This window comes from Pectinophora gossypiella, chromosome 6 (assembly GCF_024362695.1).
Source record: "Pectinophora gossypiella chromosome 6, ilPecGoss1.1, whole genome shotgun sequence".
In the NCBI taxonomy this organism is placed as follows: Eukaryota; Metazoa; Arthropoda; class Insecta; order Lepidoptera; family Gelechiidae; genus Pectinophora; species Pectinophora gossypiella.
Genome location: NC_065409.1, coordinates 12246155 through 12263040, shown reverse-complemented (window position 1 = coordinate 12263040; position 16886 = coordinate 12246155). Strand labels below are relative to the sequence as shown.

The 16886-nt window shown below is 42.8% G+C and overlaps 2 protein-coding genes across 8 annotated transcripts in view; one reads left to right on the top strand and one right to left on the bottom strand.

Annotated features, from left to right (window-relative positions):
* The window catches only part of LOC126367820 (sulfotransferase 1B1-like), a 243838-nt gene that overhangs the window by 124406 nt on the left and 102546 nt on the right, over window positions 1–16886 (bottom strand). The gene's annotated exons all lie outside the window — the stretch shown is intronic.
* Window positions 1–16886, top strand: part of LOC126367744 (inositol hexakisphosphate and diphosphoinositol-pentakisphosphate kinase) — a 29077-nt gene that overhangs the window by 3584 nt on the left and 8607 nt on the right. For 4 of the 7 annotated variants that reach the window (XM_050011449.1, XM_050011454.1, XM_050011451.1 and 1 more), the window contains exons 3-22: window positions 3253–3393; window positions 3559–3649; window positions 4083–4237; window positions 4534–4621; window positions 4812–5016; window positions 5170–5451; window positions 5793–5981; window positions 6712–6818; window positions 9501–9641; window positions 9906–10137; window positions 10840–11048; window positions 11164–11390; window positions 11954–12090; window positions 12226–12340; window positions 12751–12878; window positions 13307–13421; window positions 14005–14082; window positions 14605–14690; window positions 15025–15136; window positions 15388–15472. In XM_050011449.1, coding sequence (XP_049867406.1) covers window positions 3253–3393; window positions 3559–3649; window positions 4083–4237; window positions 4534–4621; window positions 4812–5016; window positions 5170–5451; window positions 5793–5981; window positions 6712–6818; window positions 9501–9641; window positions 9906–10137; window positions 10840–11048; window positions 11164–11390; window positions 11954–12090; window positions 12226–12340; window positions 12751–12878; window positions 13307–13421; window positions 14005–14082; window positions 14605–14690; window positions 15025–15136; window positions 15388–15472 — 2923 coding nt within the window. The remainder of the gene's footprint in view (window positions 1–3252; window positions 3394–3558; window positions 3650–4082; window positions 4238–4533; window positions 4622–4811; window positions 5017–5169; window positions 5452–5792; window positions 5982–6711; window positions 6819–9500; window positions 9642–9905; window positions 10138–10839; window positions 11049–11163; window positions 11391–11953; window positions 12091–12225; window positions 12341–12750; window positions 12879–13306; window positions 13422–14004; window positions 14083–14604; window positions 14691–15024; window positions 15137–15387; window positions 15473–16886) is intronic. The other 3 variants (XM_050011453.1, XM_050011452.1, XM_050011448.1) reach the window with 3 other exon arrangements.

The following is a 16886-nucleotide window of genomic DNA, read 5'->3' as shown; positions in this document are numbered from 1 at the left end:
AAGGGCTGTTGGCTGGGTGTGCACCTCCGCAGTTGCAACACGTGGCCGGTACCTCCCGGGGTCGCTGGCAGTCCTTCGCTGCGTGGCTTTCGCCACAGCGAACGCAGGCCGCCGGGCGGTGGCAGTTGTGGCTACTGTGCCGAAACTGCTGGCAGCGGTGACATTGAGGAGCTCCTTTTCGTCCCCTCCAGGCTTCAATCTTGACACCGGGCATACAGAGGAGCTCGGTGGTGCCGTAGATGGACTGGAAGCCCAGTGTCCGCCGGATCTCCACGAAGAAGATTCCGCCCACCCTGCCCTGGATGGGACGGATAAACTGAGGGTCGTAGCCGCGACTGCGCAGCTCCTCCTCCAGTTCGGCGATGTTGGTGTCGGTGGGCAGGCCCTTGATGGCCAGCTTCAGGGCGCGTTCCGCCGGGGGGGCGTAGGCGAACCAGGAGAGTCCCGTCGCTTTTTCCAGGCCGGCAAGGTAGCGCTGGTAAAGCCGGAACTCTTCGTTGGTCTTCGCCATGAAACGGACGCCCTTCCCGTACGGGCGCGCGTTGGGGACATGGCCGAGCACCTCACGCAACTTGCGGAAGTGGTGCGGCCAGTCGGGCAGCTGGTCCACCACGATGGGCGGAATCTTCTTGCTCGCTGGGGCGAGCGGCGGCTGAAGTTGGACGGGCTTCGGCGATGGTGTGGGCGTCGTCCGGAGGGACGGACGCGGAGGCGCGTGCGGTGGCGAATCTGGATTCGTATTGAGCACCGCCGCGTATGAGCGCGGCGGTGTCGTCTTCGTGTCCGGCGGTGGCATGGAGAGAAGCGAGAAGGGGTTCGTACTCAGGATGGCCGAGTACGAGCGCGGCGGCGTTGTCTCCATGTCCAGTGTGGGCATGGAGAGTGCGACGGGCGGGGTAGTCCTCGCGCTGGGTTTCGGTGAAGGCCGCTCTGGCGGCGTCGTTGCCCTCTTCTTTTCCGCGGCTCCTGTTCCCGGAAGTCGAGGCAGGGGCAGCGGGAAGGGGGACTGCCGTAGGTCTGCGCCGGTGAGGCGCGGTGGAGGCGGCGGTGCGTAGGCGGCGATGGGCGTCGTGACGGCGCGGGTGCGCACAAATGTGCGCGCCCTGCGCTTCGTTACTCCGGCTGACGGGGGAGCCATCCTTGCCTGCTCACCCCGTTGGTTTGGGCGCGATGGTGGTGCTGTCCACTTGCGCGAGACCGAGCGGTCCGCTAGGCAGCGCACACGCTATCACTCCCTCCCCGGTGAGACCCGCTGGTGGGAGGCCGGGGGTGGATAGGAGTGATAACGGTGTTACCTATTGGACCTGCGGAATCTGGAGGGTATTTTAAGATAAAAACACCCCCCCCAGCTTCTTTGCGTCAGGCAGCAGTGTGTCGGTAGACGTAGAAATTCGAGGTCTCCGTGCGCGTGCGGTTGGACAAGCGTAGGCTAGGCGATCGATCCAACAGTGTTGTGTTGGAAGTTGTATATATACGTCTTGCCGTGAAAACTTCGATACCGCGTTTTAGGACTGCTTGAAGACTGCATTATTGAATGTGGCGCCATCTGTTGCATGTGAGCGGAACTAGGTGGTCAACTAGTTGGGTCCGCTACATCGGTATAATGATATAATAAACTATTGGCAAGGCAATTCATAAAAGTTTTGACACCAATTAATAATTGCAAATTTTGTTTACCAGTCACGTTTATTTACTACATAAATAAATCTACAGGTTATTAACTAGTTTTAATGATACTGAAAGCAGTAAAATAACATTATAATGCAGTACAATATTGTTCTATCGACCTTGCCTATAGACGTATTGACGTTCACACACTGGCACCTATAATGCGTCTGCCTTTACTAATAAGGTAAAAGTAAGGCCAGCATCCATAATCGCTGGATATTCGATCACTGGTGCACGTCTCAAGGAGTCGCACGCGCGTAAATCATCGCGTTCTATAAATCTTAGTACGAAATCGTCGTGCACCTATAATATCTGCGTCGCACGACCTGCATTTTACCGCAAAATGCGATGACTTCGGCGCGGGCGGCTGCTGCGACGCGTCTAGTGCGCGTTCACCTTTAAGCTTCAGCTTTAAAACATAATTTTCAAAATTCTTGGATTAATTTTTATTTTGTTTCACTACTCATGATAGTAATAACTTTAGCTTTCAATAATGGCATGATTTTGAATTAGAATATTTATTAGGAGAGTTGAATGTACATACTGCGCTACTACTATTCTCTACCTAACCGAAAAATGGTGTAAAGATAAGTGTGTGGTAACGTAATTAGTAATAACTTTGTTTTCTGCTTGACTACACTTTCTTAGTTTGGTGTTGTATAGATAAATACGCGATGTTTTTCTTTTTCTCACGCGCAATCTATAATTACGATGTGCGCGGGAAGATAAGCAGCTAAACGCGGTCTGCCAGTGCCAAGTGATTTAGTCTGCAATGTCCTAGTCAAACAAAGGATAGTGTCACAAAGTGATTTCGATAAATCCCCATCGGGAATCGAAGCCGAGCCTCCAGATCGTGAGCCCAACGCTCTAACCACTAGAATATGGAGGTAGTTCATAATTAATCATCATTATCATCACCAGCCCATTAACGTCCCCATTGCTGGGGCACGGGCCTTCCCTATGGATGGATAGGGATGGACGGGCCTTAAACCACCACGCGGGCCCAGTGCGGATTGGTGGTTATTAACGACTGCTAATGCAGCCGGGACCAACGGCTTAACGTGCCTTCCAATATCATAATTAATACATAATAATAATACTGAAAAGTTGAGGGAGGCTTAGTTTCCAAGAAATTAAGTACCAAACACGATGTGCAAGTTGTGTAATCTCGCACGAAGCGGGTAATGTTTCCATTGAATGGCTTCGGCAATTGACAATGCTTTGTTTGCGGACAGTGTCGGGTTGCGAGGTTGCGATGCGTTCACACTCGCTTTCATACGTCTTATTCAATTAGTAACTCTGCAACCATTTGCATGTGTGTTCTAATTATAAAAATATTTTAGAATCGGAGTATTCAATTGTCTTTTTTTAAATTCAAACCAAGAACTTGAGCAAGGACTATCTTGGCTCACTATTCTTAAAAAAAAAAACCTACTTAATGTAAAAAAGAAACTAGGTATTTTTAACCATCAAACATACACATTCCTTGCCATAGCCGCGTATATGCAGTGTGGTCGCATCACAGTTAGCTTTCGTGGAAGTGCGCAATACTGTCAACATAGCTCATATGTACTCTGTCTTCAGCAACCGGTGGAGGAGTGGCCAATCTGCGACTGTCTCATCTCCTTCCACTCCAAGGGCTTCCCGCTGGACAAGGCCATCCAATACGAGAAGTTACGGAAGCCCTATGTTATAAATAATCTGCACATGCAGTATGACATTCAGGTAAGTCGGTGTTTCGTGCATATTTTATAATTTAAAAACTTTTTCCTTTGGAAACGCTTTATTTTATTTTTTTTTTATTCTTTTTTCTGCTATTTGAAGTAGGTACTTAGGAAACATTTTAAAAGTTATTTTTTTTTACTGTTTGCTTTTCTGTCGTCATTTCAGGATCGAAGAAAAGTATACGCGATATTAGAGAGTGAAGGAATAGAAATACCAAGATACGCTGTTTTAGATAGAGATTCGCCAGATCCTAAGCGTAAGTTCATATTCAAATTAAATTGCCTTTTATTTACTTCTCAGCTGGATTGGGAGTAATCAAGGTACATTCATGAGCTATTTTATGTACCCACTTTAGAACCCTGTCGCACTAATATATTTGACATTTAGTGAGACATACAGGTCTATTTGTCAATAAGGTTAATATGACATGGTACTAAAGTCTATTAGTGCTTGCGTCGTAAGCATACTCAGTGCTTTTGTATAATTATTCCTCTTTGGTTAAGAGGTGCCATGAAATAGTGTTAAACTTAGAAAAACCAATGCATTCAGAGCGGGTGAAGTATGGGTACTTAATTCATCTTGCGATGGATGTACCTTTAATAACCCAATTGGAAATATAGTTCTGAGCTATGCTATGCGTTCAGTGCATCGTTTTGCGATACAATGTTTAGATTCGGCTTCTGCTTTAGATCACGAACTGGTGGAGTCTGAGGACCACGTGGAGGTGAACGGTGTGGTGTTCAACAAGCCCTTCGTGGAGAAGCCAGTCTCGGCGGAGGATCACAATATCTACATTTATTACCCCACGTCCGCTGGAGGCGGCAGCCAACGGCTCTTTAGAAAGGTAACCCGGCGTTAAGGTGCTCCCAGACTGATATTTACAGCAGTTGCAAAAAGTTTTGTTTTGTAGCAATATGTTTCAAACCACAGTTTCAAACTTTTCGATTACCATAAATTATCCTAATATTTTGAAGCGCTTATGAACACATATAGGTAGAAGTGTAAACACTTTTGCATTACACTGAAATGTTTATGGACATACTGGTAATGAAACGTTCCGAAACATGTTTCCGCTCAACCGCTGTAATGTAATATGATTCTGGAAATTCCAAAACTGAATGAAAACTTCTCGTTTTGCAGATAGGAAGTCGCAGTAGCATATATTCACCAGAATCCAGAGTTCGGAAAACTGGATCGTTTATTTATGAAGATTTTATGCCCACGGATGGTAAGCCATGTTTTAATGTTTTCCGTCTTTGATAAATAACTTGACCATTGACATCGCGAAAGACTTCAGAGGAATCATCATTTCCGCGAAATGCGAGTTTTTCTATCTCACTTCTTAAAATCCCGGTGACTAACAATCGAATAAGGGTCGATATTGCGAAAGTTTAAACAATATAAATGACTGTCGTCAGGCACCGACGTAAAGGTATACACGGTCGGTCCGGACTACGCGCACGCGGAGGCGCGCAAGAGCCCCGCGCTGGACGGCAAGGTGGAGCGAGACTCGGAGGGCAAGGAGATCCGCTACCCGGTCATACTGTCCAACCAGGAGAAGCTCATCTCCAGGAAGGTGTGCCTCGCCTTCAAGCAGACTGTCTGCGGGTTTGACCTGCTCAGGTTTGTTAGAACAGTTTTTTCTATTTAACCGTTTCTTCTTTGTCTTATTTGTCTGGCTTTGTCAAATTCGGGTCGAGCGGCTGATGACTTGTGACAATACGGCAACTTTTTTAGGGATGAATGTTTAACTGAATGTCAACATCTCTTCCTCAGAGCAAACGGCAAATCCTTCGTGTGCGACGTCAACGGCTTCTCATTCGTGAAGAACTCGAACAAATACTACGATGACTGTGCGAAGATACTAGGGAATATGATACTTAGGGAACTGGCTCCAACGTTGCATATCCCGTGGTCGGTGCCATTCCAGTTGGATGATCCGCCCATAGTGCCTACGACGTTCGGCAAGATGATGGAGCTGAGATGCGTCGTGGCTGTTATCAGGCATGGAGACCGCACACCTAAACAAAAGATGAAGGTCGAAGTAAGGCATCCTAGGTATGTATGTACTCCTGGATTAAAGTCTTCAAAGTTCACAACCCATACCCATAGCACGAGCCATATAAGTATTCAAACAGTGAATCTTCGAACCTTTAGCAGACGCATGATAATTCAATTCACTGATCATCAATAGTATACTTATTAACATACTTTTGGTATAGTTGGCGCATATCTTCATATTCTTTAGAATTTGACTTGCCATCGGTGATAGAATTCGCCAATCTCATATAACCCGGAAGTACCGGCAAAATGTGATGTAGTTCGTCAGTTAGGCAGTCTTCACACTCCAGCTAATCAAAAAATGTTCCAAATAAATCAGAAAGTGTTTCTTTCGACAGATTTTTCGAGATCTTCGAGAAGTACGACGGCTTCAAGCGTGGACACGTGAAGCTAAAGAAGCCCAAACAGTTGCAAGAGATCCTGGACATCGCGCGTGCGCTGTTAGCAGACATACACACCAGACACGCCGACCCTGAGATCGAGGAGAAACAGGGGAAACTGGAGCAACTCAAGAGTGTGCTCGAAATGTCCGTATATACTGTCAATTATATTCTACAGTCTGATCGCGACTCTTGAAATTACCCTTAGATAGCTGCGCTGCGCTAAAGCTAGAAAAGGGCAGTCCACTCCACTCTGTAAAGAACATTATTTGGACCAATACTAATTCCAATACTAATTGAAACTATTCGGGCGAGTAGACTTCTAGACCACAAAAGTGGATGACCTGCCCCTTAATGGAACTCTTTCTTCCCCCCCCCCCCCCCCCCCGCGCACGGACATCACCAAATAAGGCACGGTACATTCCAAGTAGACTCCCAGCCATACTTCTCAGGAATATTTTTTTTGGTGTTCAAAACGCAATATTTTATCAATTCCTGGATTTACTGACACTTGGATTTGAAAAGGCATCTGAGCCTTACGACTTTAAATATTATTTGAATAATGTGCGTTGAAAGAAAGAAAGTAATTATTTATTTCCATATTGGACGCCACATTAACAATATACTTAAAAAACAAAAAGACAGAAATAATTCAAAATATATTAATACCTAAAATATTGTGGAGGGCATCCAAAATAAAAAAAGAAACTCGTTCGTTAATGTCCTAACCAAACTAGGGATCACAAAGTGATTTGTCCCCACGGGCTTTGAACCCGAGACCTCTGGATCGTGAGCACAACGCTCAACCACTGGACCACGGAGGCCGTTACATCTTACAATAATGAAAACATCTTACTTAATATATTATACGTTGCAGGTATGGCCACTTCTCGGGTATCAACCGCAAGGTGCAGATGAAGTACCAGCCCCGCGGCCGCCCCCGCGGGTCCAGTTCTGACGACGGTAACGCGCCCCCGACGCACGGTCTGCCCGCACACGCTTACACTACCTTACATAACATTAGATATACGCCTGTGTCCTCACTTGCTGATCCACTCCAGTTCTGAACCTCTCCGTCAAGTATTCCCAGGCAAATCTAAAATAAGTCAAACCCCTTGCCTTGGTACAGGATCTTAGTGACATCGTAACGAAAACTTTAAGGGATGATTTAGACCATGATTCTGAGTTAATACCAAGTAACATTTTCCATCGCAAAAGTATAGAATGGAAAATAATAAAAGGAATCGTGAATTTTACAACGGAAAATTCCACTTGATATTAACTCAGAATCCCCCTTAGTATTCGTTGCGATGTCACTAACACCCTGTATATTTTCTTTATTGTACGCATATTAACAAAAACTAAAACAAACAGGCGAGATTTTACAAAAGTTGGGCTTATAGAGAAAGAGATCTTTTCAACCCAATCCTGAAAATTACTAACTACTATTTTGGGTTTTGAGGTAGAGATGAGAAACAGCAACCCTGGTGATCAGCAAGTGATGAATAAGGCCCTTGAACTAGTGCGAATGAAGTAGACACCTCGCCAGAATGCAACCCCTTCCCGCTTGTTTGCGCGGACCCCCGCATTTGTCTTGTGGGTAATTGTCAATAGTAACTGTAAACTTTGGATCGTTACATATACGTACTGAGCATGACTAACACGTCATCAGCGCGAGGAGTTTAGTTAGTTCGCATGGGTTGTTAATGTAAATAATGTCCCGTCTCCTAATTCCATGCCAAAATCTTTCAACATTTTGTCTATGGTTGAAAAGACCTAATGTTGCATTCTTTTCGGGTGGTGTATAAAGGTTTTTTTTAAAAAAAAAAAAAACTAAATGTCAAATGTGGAGATTTTTTACGAAAATCATGCCACTAGTAGGCGCCATTTTGGCAAGTTTTGGCTTTTTGGTCTCCCACATCGACAATAATATTTGACAATACGGAACTGACGTCATTTCAGAAAAGACCTCCCCCGCATCGGATGTGCTGTCAGAATTTTCAGTTTATATGGAATTATAATCACTATTACAGAACAGACATGATAAACATGTCTGGTATTAAATGTGTTCCTCTAGTTATTAAATAACTTGTAATGTACCCTCATTGATTTAAAAGATGTGTTGCTGTTGCAGTTTCTTGTCATTTCTTCTCCTCAGCCATAACACCTTGCGAAATGACGTAAATTCAAAATGTTACATAATAAGATTCTGATTCTGAGACAAGGTCGATTGCTTTAGTAAATTAAAAAAATTGGCTGTGATCCAATGATATACCCCCTGAATTTTTTTGACTTCTGTCGTCAACAGAATTTTTCAAATTAACAAAACAAAAATCGACCTTATGTGTTCTGTAAAAATAAATGTAATTCCATATAAAACTGAAAATTCTATCAGTGCATACGATGCGAAAGAATTTTGAAGATCCGTGGTGTCCTTTCAACTTCAGGAGACAGGATATAATAAAATATCATTGCTCAATGTGACACTATTATGGTAAATACACAATTGAAAAAGTATTTCAACTTGTACATACACTATATTATCCATTCCGTAATAATATGTTATTAATTTATTTCATCCGCTTTGTATAAATCGACGTATTGTAACAACAATGTAGTGCAATAGTAGTGTCATAGTGGGTAGTATATTTTTATTTTTTCTTAGTTGCCCATTTGTGAGATGAATCATGTAACAGAATTCAACGTGAATATGTTTTAGAAGCTTTGTAGCTTAGAACTGCTTTAGAGCGGCAATATACGTCAGGGTTTTTTTATTTTTTTATCAGGTTACCGGATCGGTGAGGATAATTCCATGATCGAAAGGTGTTTTTGTAATACAATTGATTTTCTGGATTCAGAAAGCGCACGAACGCGGTTCTCTAAGTCTCCAGTAGTGGTAAAACGTGATCAATATCCCGTCTAAATCAATATTGACACGTGTTACTACCACCTCGGTCGGTAGAACTGCCGGTAAAGGATTTATTTACTGAAATAATAGCTAAAAATGGATCGAAATTAAAAAAAACCTGACGGATTTTGTCGCTCTTAAACCAAGGAAAACTTTGTGGCTAATAGATGAATCATTTAGTTCACAGCGTTCCACGCACGGTAGTCAGACGTCCTTTATAAGCAGAAGATAATAGTATAGACTAGATATTGTGAAACTTCTAACAATAATAACAATTGCTATCAAAACTATTTCCTATAATTTGACCGCAAGCGTTTTACCGCGCCTTGAATAGCGGCAAACGTACGGGGAGAGGTACAGAGATAAACATATTAAAATGAAGCGAATAACAGACAGAGACAATGCAGCGGGCTACCCCACCAAAATGAGCTGTCAAACTATAGTAATAGATATTTGTAAGTTCTTTTCACACAAATGGGCAGAATTCTCACTATTTTTTAATTTACGGATGAATGAAATTGTGAATTTATAAAACTACGGTTCTATACGTAATTTCTGTGGCGTAATTTTGTGTGCATTTCCAAAGTGTCGGTTACATAATAGAAGCCCCATTGACCATTCGATTTGATCGACAGAAAGCTGTCCTAACGCTCAACGGCTTCACTAAATTACCAACAAAGCACTTTCAAAAATGCACCCATTCATTCGTTCGTTCGTTTACCAATATGAGAGTGAAGTAATGGGGTGTGTACTTCCAGTAGGTGGCGCGGGCGAGCCGTCGCTGGTTCTAATCCTCAAGTGGGGCGGCGAACTGACTCCCGCTGGACGGATCCAGGCGGAGGAACTCGGCCGCATGTTCCGCTGCATGTACCCGGGGGGACAGGGCCGACATATTCCTGGTGAGCTACTTTAATCCAACAGGTGACGCCAATCCCTGAAGTAACCGTGCATCTGTATTCGTACGTTCCAATGTAACCCTGGATATATTTAACTTTTAATTACTTTAATACTTTTTTGTAAATGATGCCAAGGAATTCTTGTGTTTTTACTATGCGATACTGTGTAACCCGATAGCCGTGCGTCTTTTATTTATATAACGATACGAAACATCGCGAGTACAGACCTTTTCGAAACGGAAACGTCACCTTAAACTTCCTCACCAGGTGAAGGCGGCACCCAAGGCCTGGGCCTGCTGCGTCTCCACTCAACGTTCCGCCACGACCTGAAGATCTATGCGTCAGACGAGGGTCGCGTGCAGATGACGGCCGCAGCCTTCGCCAAGGGATTGCTGGCGTTAGAAGGGGAACTCACGCCAATTCTCGTGCAGATGGTCAAGTCCGCCAATACTAACGGATTGCTGGATAACGACTGTGATTCGTCTAAAGTTCAGAACATGTAAGTGGTTTTGGACAGCCGCAAGAGGATAGCTTCTATGCTGTACTAGGAAGCCAGCGAGAAGTCATAGAACACGATCAGCTATATATCTCTCAGGGCATGCGTTAAAAACTGATAGAGGGGTTGTCTTTTCTGTCTTGATTAACCATTAGGGATGTACAGGTGTTGGGCTGATCACGTACCACCATACGGTTCGTGATACCCCTTTTAGAATTTCGTATCAAGAGTGGCTGCAAAATGTCAGTCAATTAACAGAATCGTTTCTTTTACGGGCAAATTGCTCAATGTGGCATTTTAAGATCCCCTGTTTAGTTAGTTTTCTGTCTGGTGTAAACACTTTAGGCCGTTCTATTTAATACCATCATCATCATCATCATCATCAGCCGTATGACGCCCAATACCATAATAACATTCAAATTCAAAAATATATTTATTCACTAGTTAATAAGTACATTTTGAATCAACAATTTTTACATAACGAATGTCTCATGCGCCTAAAACTACAGCAGTTTTTCACAACCTTTATAGCCGTGGACAAAAAGCTGCAAGAAAAACCTCGGCACAAGGTCCTAGACGGTCTTTAAAAAAACATAAAATATTGTTATACAATTTAGTATTTTGGCTGCCTAATATCAGTTCCCAGACAGTTAATTCCATGCATTAAAATCTTTTAAACAATCATTAACCTATTAATTGCTTCAGGGCCAAAGCCCGTCTCCACGAGGCGATGCAGGTAGACCGCGATTTCACCGATGAAGACCGCGCGCGCATCAACCCGTGCGCGTCGTTATCCATCACGGCCGCTATGGAATTCGTCAAGAATCCCGTCCGATGCTGCGCGCATGTGCACACGCTCATACAGCAGCTCGTGCGCATTGTCATCACCAAACGGGACGATCCTAAGACTAAAGGTACCTAACGGGGATATTGAAAAGTGCGAGGGGGGTGAGGTAAACCTAGCTCAGCCGCTGGTGGGGAGCGGAGAGTTGCTGTTCTATACGTTCTATATGACTAAACCATTTCCAGACACGATTCTCTACCACGGCGAAACATGGGAGCTGATGGGTCGTCGGTGGGGCAAGATAGAGAAGGACTTCTGTACTAAGAACAAGACTTATGACATCTCCAAGATCCCAGACATCTACGACTGTATCAAGTACGACCTGCAACACAACCAGCACACGCTGCAGTTTGATCTTGCTGAAGAGCTGTATATCTATGCCAAGTACTTGGCTGATATTGTTATACCTCAGGTGAGTGTGGTTGCTGGATTGTGACTGGCTTCATAAGTCATTTTCAGTTGTGTAGCTTGTAAAGTCGACGATCGACTTCACCACCCCTGGTTTCAGGATTATTACTGAGTCGCCAAAGTCCTGATATGGTCCAAGTATGGTTAAAGTACTGACTGTGTACTTACTTAACTAAATTAACCGGGACCAACAGCTTAACATGAACCATTCATAGAAAACATGAGCCCTGCACCCTTGAGTGCTGTCACGGGTCGAATTGTTGGTATCAGAAATACATTCATATTATGCCAATTCCTCTTTCTTAGGACTTCTTAGGAAATTAAAAATTGTTTTGTCACTCGGACGGGACTTCATCCCGCAGCTCTTGTCAAGGCGGGACGAGCATGTTAACCATTACATCACCGGGTCCTCCTCCCGTCCATGCGAAATGCTTTCGAACTATGAATCCTCACGCGCGCAGTATTGACTCATTCATTCGCTTATTTCTTCATTCATTTACAATTTCCATTTAATCACGTCAAATTAATATTTGGCTTGTATCTGTGATGATTATTTATATATTTTAGGAATATGGATTAACAATGCAAGAGAAATTGACAATCGGTCAAGGCATTTGCACACCTCTGCTAAAGAAGATAAGAGCGGATTTGCAAAGAAATATTGAGGAGTCCGGCGAGGAGACTGTCAATCGATTGAATCCAAGGTAAAACTCTGTTCTAAACCTAGCTCTACCTCTATTTGTAGGTTTGCGTTTGACAACAATCTGACCTGATGATAAGTACAGAGCTAAGATATATGATAGTAGTTTCTGATAATAATTTCCTTTGACATCTACCAGGTACAGTCACGGGGTGTCGAGCCCCGGTCGGCACGTGCGCACGCGCCTGTACTTTACCAGTGAGAGTCACGTACACTCGCTGCTCACTGTACTTAGATTCGGAGGGTTGCTTGATGTAAGTTTATTGTGATTATCTAATTATTAGTAGCCTTCGAAACACTACGTACGTTATCAATGTAGACGCGACAAATATCGCGGGCTTCGACCAATATACGCGAGGGCTGTGTAAACAAATAATTCTAAAATCTTTTCAGCGTCTTGATATCACACTTACTGTGACTGGAACCTACTTATTTCCAAATAATCTTCTTACATCCGGGATTTTGTTTTAGGTTGGCTGTGTGACTTTAAGTTATCGAAAAAGTCCTTGTGTATGATCATTTTATCCATGTTCAGATCCTGCTGGAAAGAGTTACCGAGTAATTTGTTGTAAAATAGTTCTCCACTTCTTTAAAAAGAAACTGTGTTTTTTCTTTTTTAAAGTTGATGCAATTTACAAGCTATTTAAATGTCGTAATCATTTAGGTATTGAAAGACGAGCAGTGGCGGCGAGCTATGGAGTACGTGTCGATGGTGTCGGAGCTCAACTACATGTCCCAAATAGTCGTCATGTTGTACGAAGACCCCACTAAGGACCCCTGCTCGGAGGAGAGGTGAGTTGTCTACTTTCATCATGTACATTTTTTGACATTAACTGGGAGTAAAGATGAAATGTCGTTAATAACCATTAATCCGCACTGGGCCCGCGTGATGGTTTAAGGCCCGATCTCCCTATCCATCCATAGGGAAGGCCCGTGCCCCAGCAGTGGGGACGTTAATGGGCTGATGATGAAAGATGAAACAAGAAATGCATTTAGCTGCTTTATTATCAAGCAGCACATGTGTTTTCTTTATTTAAAAATAGGTCCAAACCATAGTTTTTGAAATTAACTTTTTTAATTTAATGTTTTATAATAATTAAAAACTTCTACGCAGCAAGCGCAACTTGCCAGACTTGGAAGATAAACATTATTGTATGCCTGGTTCGTCTTTAGCAGACGCATAAGGCGTTAAGATGATGATGATAATGTATGCGATGCAGGTTCCACGTGGAGCTGCACTTCAGCCCGGGCGTGAACTGCTGCGTGCAGAAGAACTTGCCGCCCGGGCCCGGCTTCCGTCCGCACTCCCGGAACCACTCCACCACCAACAACTCCGTAACTAAACTAACAATTACTTTTTTGCAACGGCGTCTGCGTAAAACGAAATAATATAAAATGTCTGAATCTGCGGGCCTAGCACCGTAACCACGCGACTCTTTCTCGCCGTGACAGAGATCGTCTGTCTCTTTCTGTGCAGTACTGTGAGAGAGTGACGGGTGACGTATGTCGAGGCGAGAAAGAGTCACGCGCTTACGGTGCTAAGCCCGCAGAAGGTATTTGATCCCGCAGCTCCTTGCCAAGCCGATAGAAGCGTGTTAAGCATGACTCTACCGCGTTCTCATCTTATCCATGCGAATGTTTCGATCTATATCGTCATTATTGTTTACGAGCCTTTAGTCACAGGCTGCCCCTCAATGACCCGGACGCGGGTGTATTAAGGTAGTACGGTAGAATTGATTCAAAGTGCTGAAGAATTAACAAACACTGGATTTTATTCATTTCTACCAATCACTCCCATTAAAACACCACTGAGGGGAGGCCTGTGCCCAGCAGTGGGACGTTTAAAGGCTATTTAATTTATGTTATGTTGTATGGATTTTCCTCTATGAATTCACGTAAATCCACAATGTATCCACAGAGTTCTTCAGACGAAGTGAAATGTATAGAAGAGGAAGGCGAGGATGATCAGATGGCGAGTCAGGAGACTTTACAACCTGTGAGGAACTAACTGTTATTTTCAAACTGTTATTTTTCCATTTACCTTTTCTTTGATTTAACGCACTAAGAACCTGGTATTGTATGTTTTAATTACGATAATGGTGCTGATTATGGTACACACCATCTTAGTTTATTTTAAGTTATACCTGTCGTTTTCTTATCCGCCGAAAAAGAAAAGGACGGGTAATCGACAGGCATAAAATTTATGGGAATCACGTCAGTTTTTGGCAGACATTTAAGAAAACCCGCCCAAAATTTTATATTGTGACAGCACACCTCAAACGCATTGCATATGAGCGAGATGCATGTTTTATTCACCCGGGTTATTCTTTCATTTTAAAATTATCAGTTGTCAATCATCCGTCCCTTTCCTTTTCGGTGAATAAGAAAACGACAGGTATAACTTAAAATAAAATTAGGAGGTGTCTGCAGGAATCGGGGGCCATTAATTTTGCCTTTGGGCGTTTTATAGGTCTCACAACTACATTTAATTTCATTATAATATATTTTAATTTTATAGGATAACACCGATGACATGGATGGCGCATTTTCTCCGAACAAAATATCGAAGTCAAAACTGAGACCTTCCGATCCAATACCTATTTGGTAAGTTTATTTTGTACGCGACATTCGTCTTTTTGACACTATGCTTTCTGGTACTATGCGCGGTATCCACTGTCGACTTTTAACAAGATTGTCGGGTTGTAATTTCGGTTATATTGTCGCCTCTGTTTTCACTAACACAGTTGGCTCGACTATTATAGACGGCGCTACGGCTCATCACTCATCACGTTGGTCTAACAAAAGCTCGGCGAGGTGCAGTACTTAGTTCAACTTGCGATGGATGTACCACTACCCCAATTAGAATATAGTCGTGAGCTTATGTTATGTTGTCTAACTTTTGGTCATCCCATTCAAATATGCATGGTTATGATTTCAGTAATCTTCACTACACGGTGAGCGGGCACGAGGCGTCGACGCTGGCGGCGCGGCTCAACGCAGAGCTGCGCGCACGCAGCCACACTTCTAATGATTCACGGGATCATGCGCAAGTCAGTTTGTATATAACATTTAACAAATAAAATACACAATTTCAACAGACAGGCGAATATTAGGTATTAGGTGGATTTTGAACGTTAAATAATTGATTGGCCCGCCAGAAAAAAACACTTTGAATCATTTGATTGATCAATCATTATTAATATGAAAATTGATTATTAAGTTTAAAATTAAACGAAATTTCTCTATTATGTTGCCAATTGGAAAACTCAACATATGAAGCTAATATTATTGTTTATATCAGAGCGAAGAAAAAGAGTCTAAAGAGTCGGAAGAGCCGCAGCCTCGAGCAAGGAGTTACGACCAGCATAAACAGACCCATGACAATGGTAAGTGCGCATACGACCCTCGGCCGCGCTTGATTGGCTGGACTAACGCGGTTCTCACTAACAATGCCAAACGAATACAAGTCGAGCGGAGGTTTATACGAAACCTTAAAAACTTGCGAACAGTATTTAGAACATGTTTTTTTTTTAAGTATTTATCTGTCATTTTGACAGGTGGGTTGCTCTGTGCTCTAGAAAGTATAATGAACAATTTTGCCACTTTCGAAATGTAACAAGAGCTTATATTACGCCAATACCTTCATAGTACTGTAGCTATATTGTAATAAGGTTTATCTCGTCGGTTTAGTCTTCACTTGAGTTTTTGAGAAATAAGTGAAAGTCCTCTTTCTCTATTAGGTGGCTAAACCGACCCAGCGGACAATGGGAATTCAATCCAAATACATTATGTAATTAAATTGGCTCTAAAAACTACAACTACTTTTAAAGACAATGTCAACTTGCGCAACCCATCTTCCAAAACTCCAGATAAATTCTAATTAATTAAAAATGTGACTCAATCTAGAGAAAATCGTAAATAACGACTTCAGTAATTAACGTATACATTAGTGGGGTGTTCCCTTTCCTTCAATTTTGTTTAACTCATTGATTGCCTTCTCAAGAACATTAGTAGTTCCAAATTAATTTCATTTTCAGTAATTTTGGACTTTAATAATGCAAAATGCAGTATAATTTCATACTACCCACAGAACACTTAAATAATAACGCTGCTCTTTCGGTCGTACTTTCCTGTTTTTTTTCCGACTCATCAATTTTCCTAAAACATAGTGCCAATTCGGGCAACAACCATCTTCATTTTAATTTAAGACAGGAATAAAATTAGCTCCATCAATTTCTTTCACTTACTGTACTCGATAGTCGGCACTCGTTCTAAGATCTGTCAAAAATATTAGGTACCAACCGTGGTTTGTGTGCACCCGAATAGGCACCAATGTTGACTTATTTTTACCGCAATGAGCAGCCTAGACCGAGACGTAATTTGCACTGACTTTGTCGGAGCGTACGTTGTTTGCATCAGGTCAACCTTTGCGACTTCTGGAGAGGAAGTCAGTACGCCGCTTCAAGGCTATTTCACTAACGGTCCCGATATAGCCACCTTTTACCATTTTAACATATTTCATGATAGTGGCACCACTTACAAATTTATATCTAAACGACCTAGACCCAGACCAAAAAAATACATATAACAACATTTTTCTTTCCGAAACTTTGATGTTTCGTTAGCAATTCTACACAGACACTACACACTTTCTTCAAAGTTTGCCACTTTTTGAGAAATTAATTTTTTTTATGGTGCCAGTACTGAACACAAACCCTTCACCGCCTTATTGGTCATACACCACCATGCCACTTAATGTTGGGGTGGTACTATCTTCTATCATAAATGACGCCACTTTTT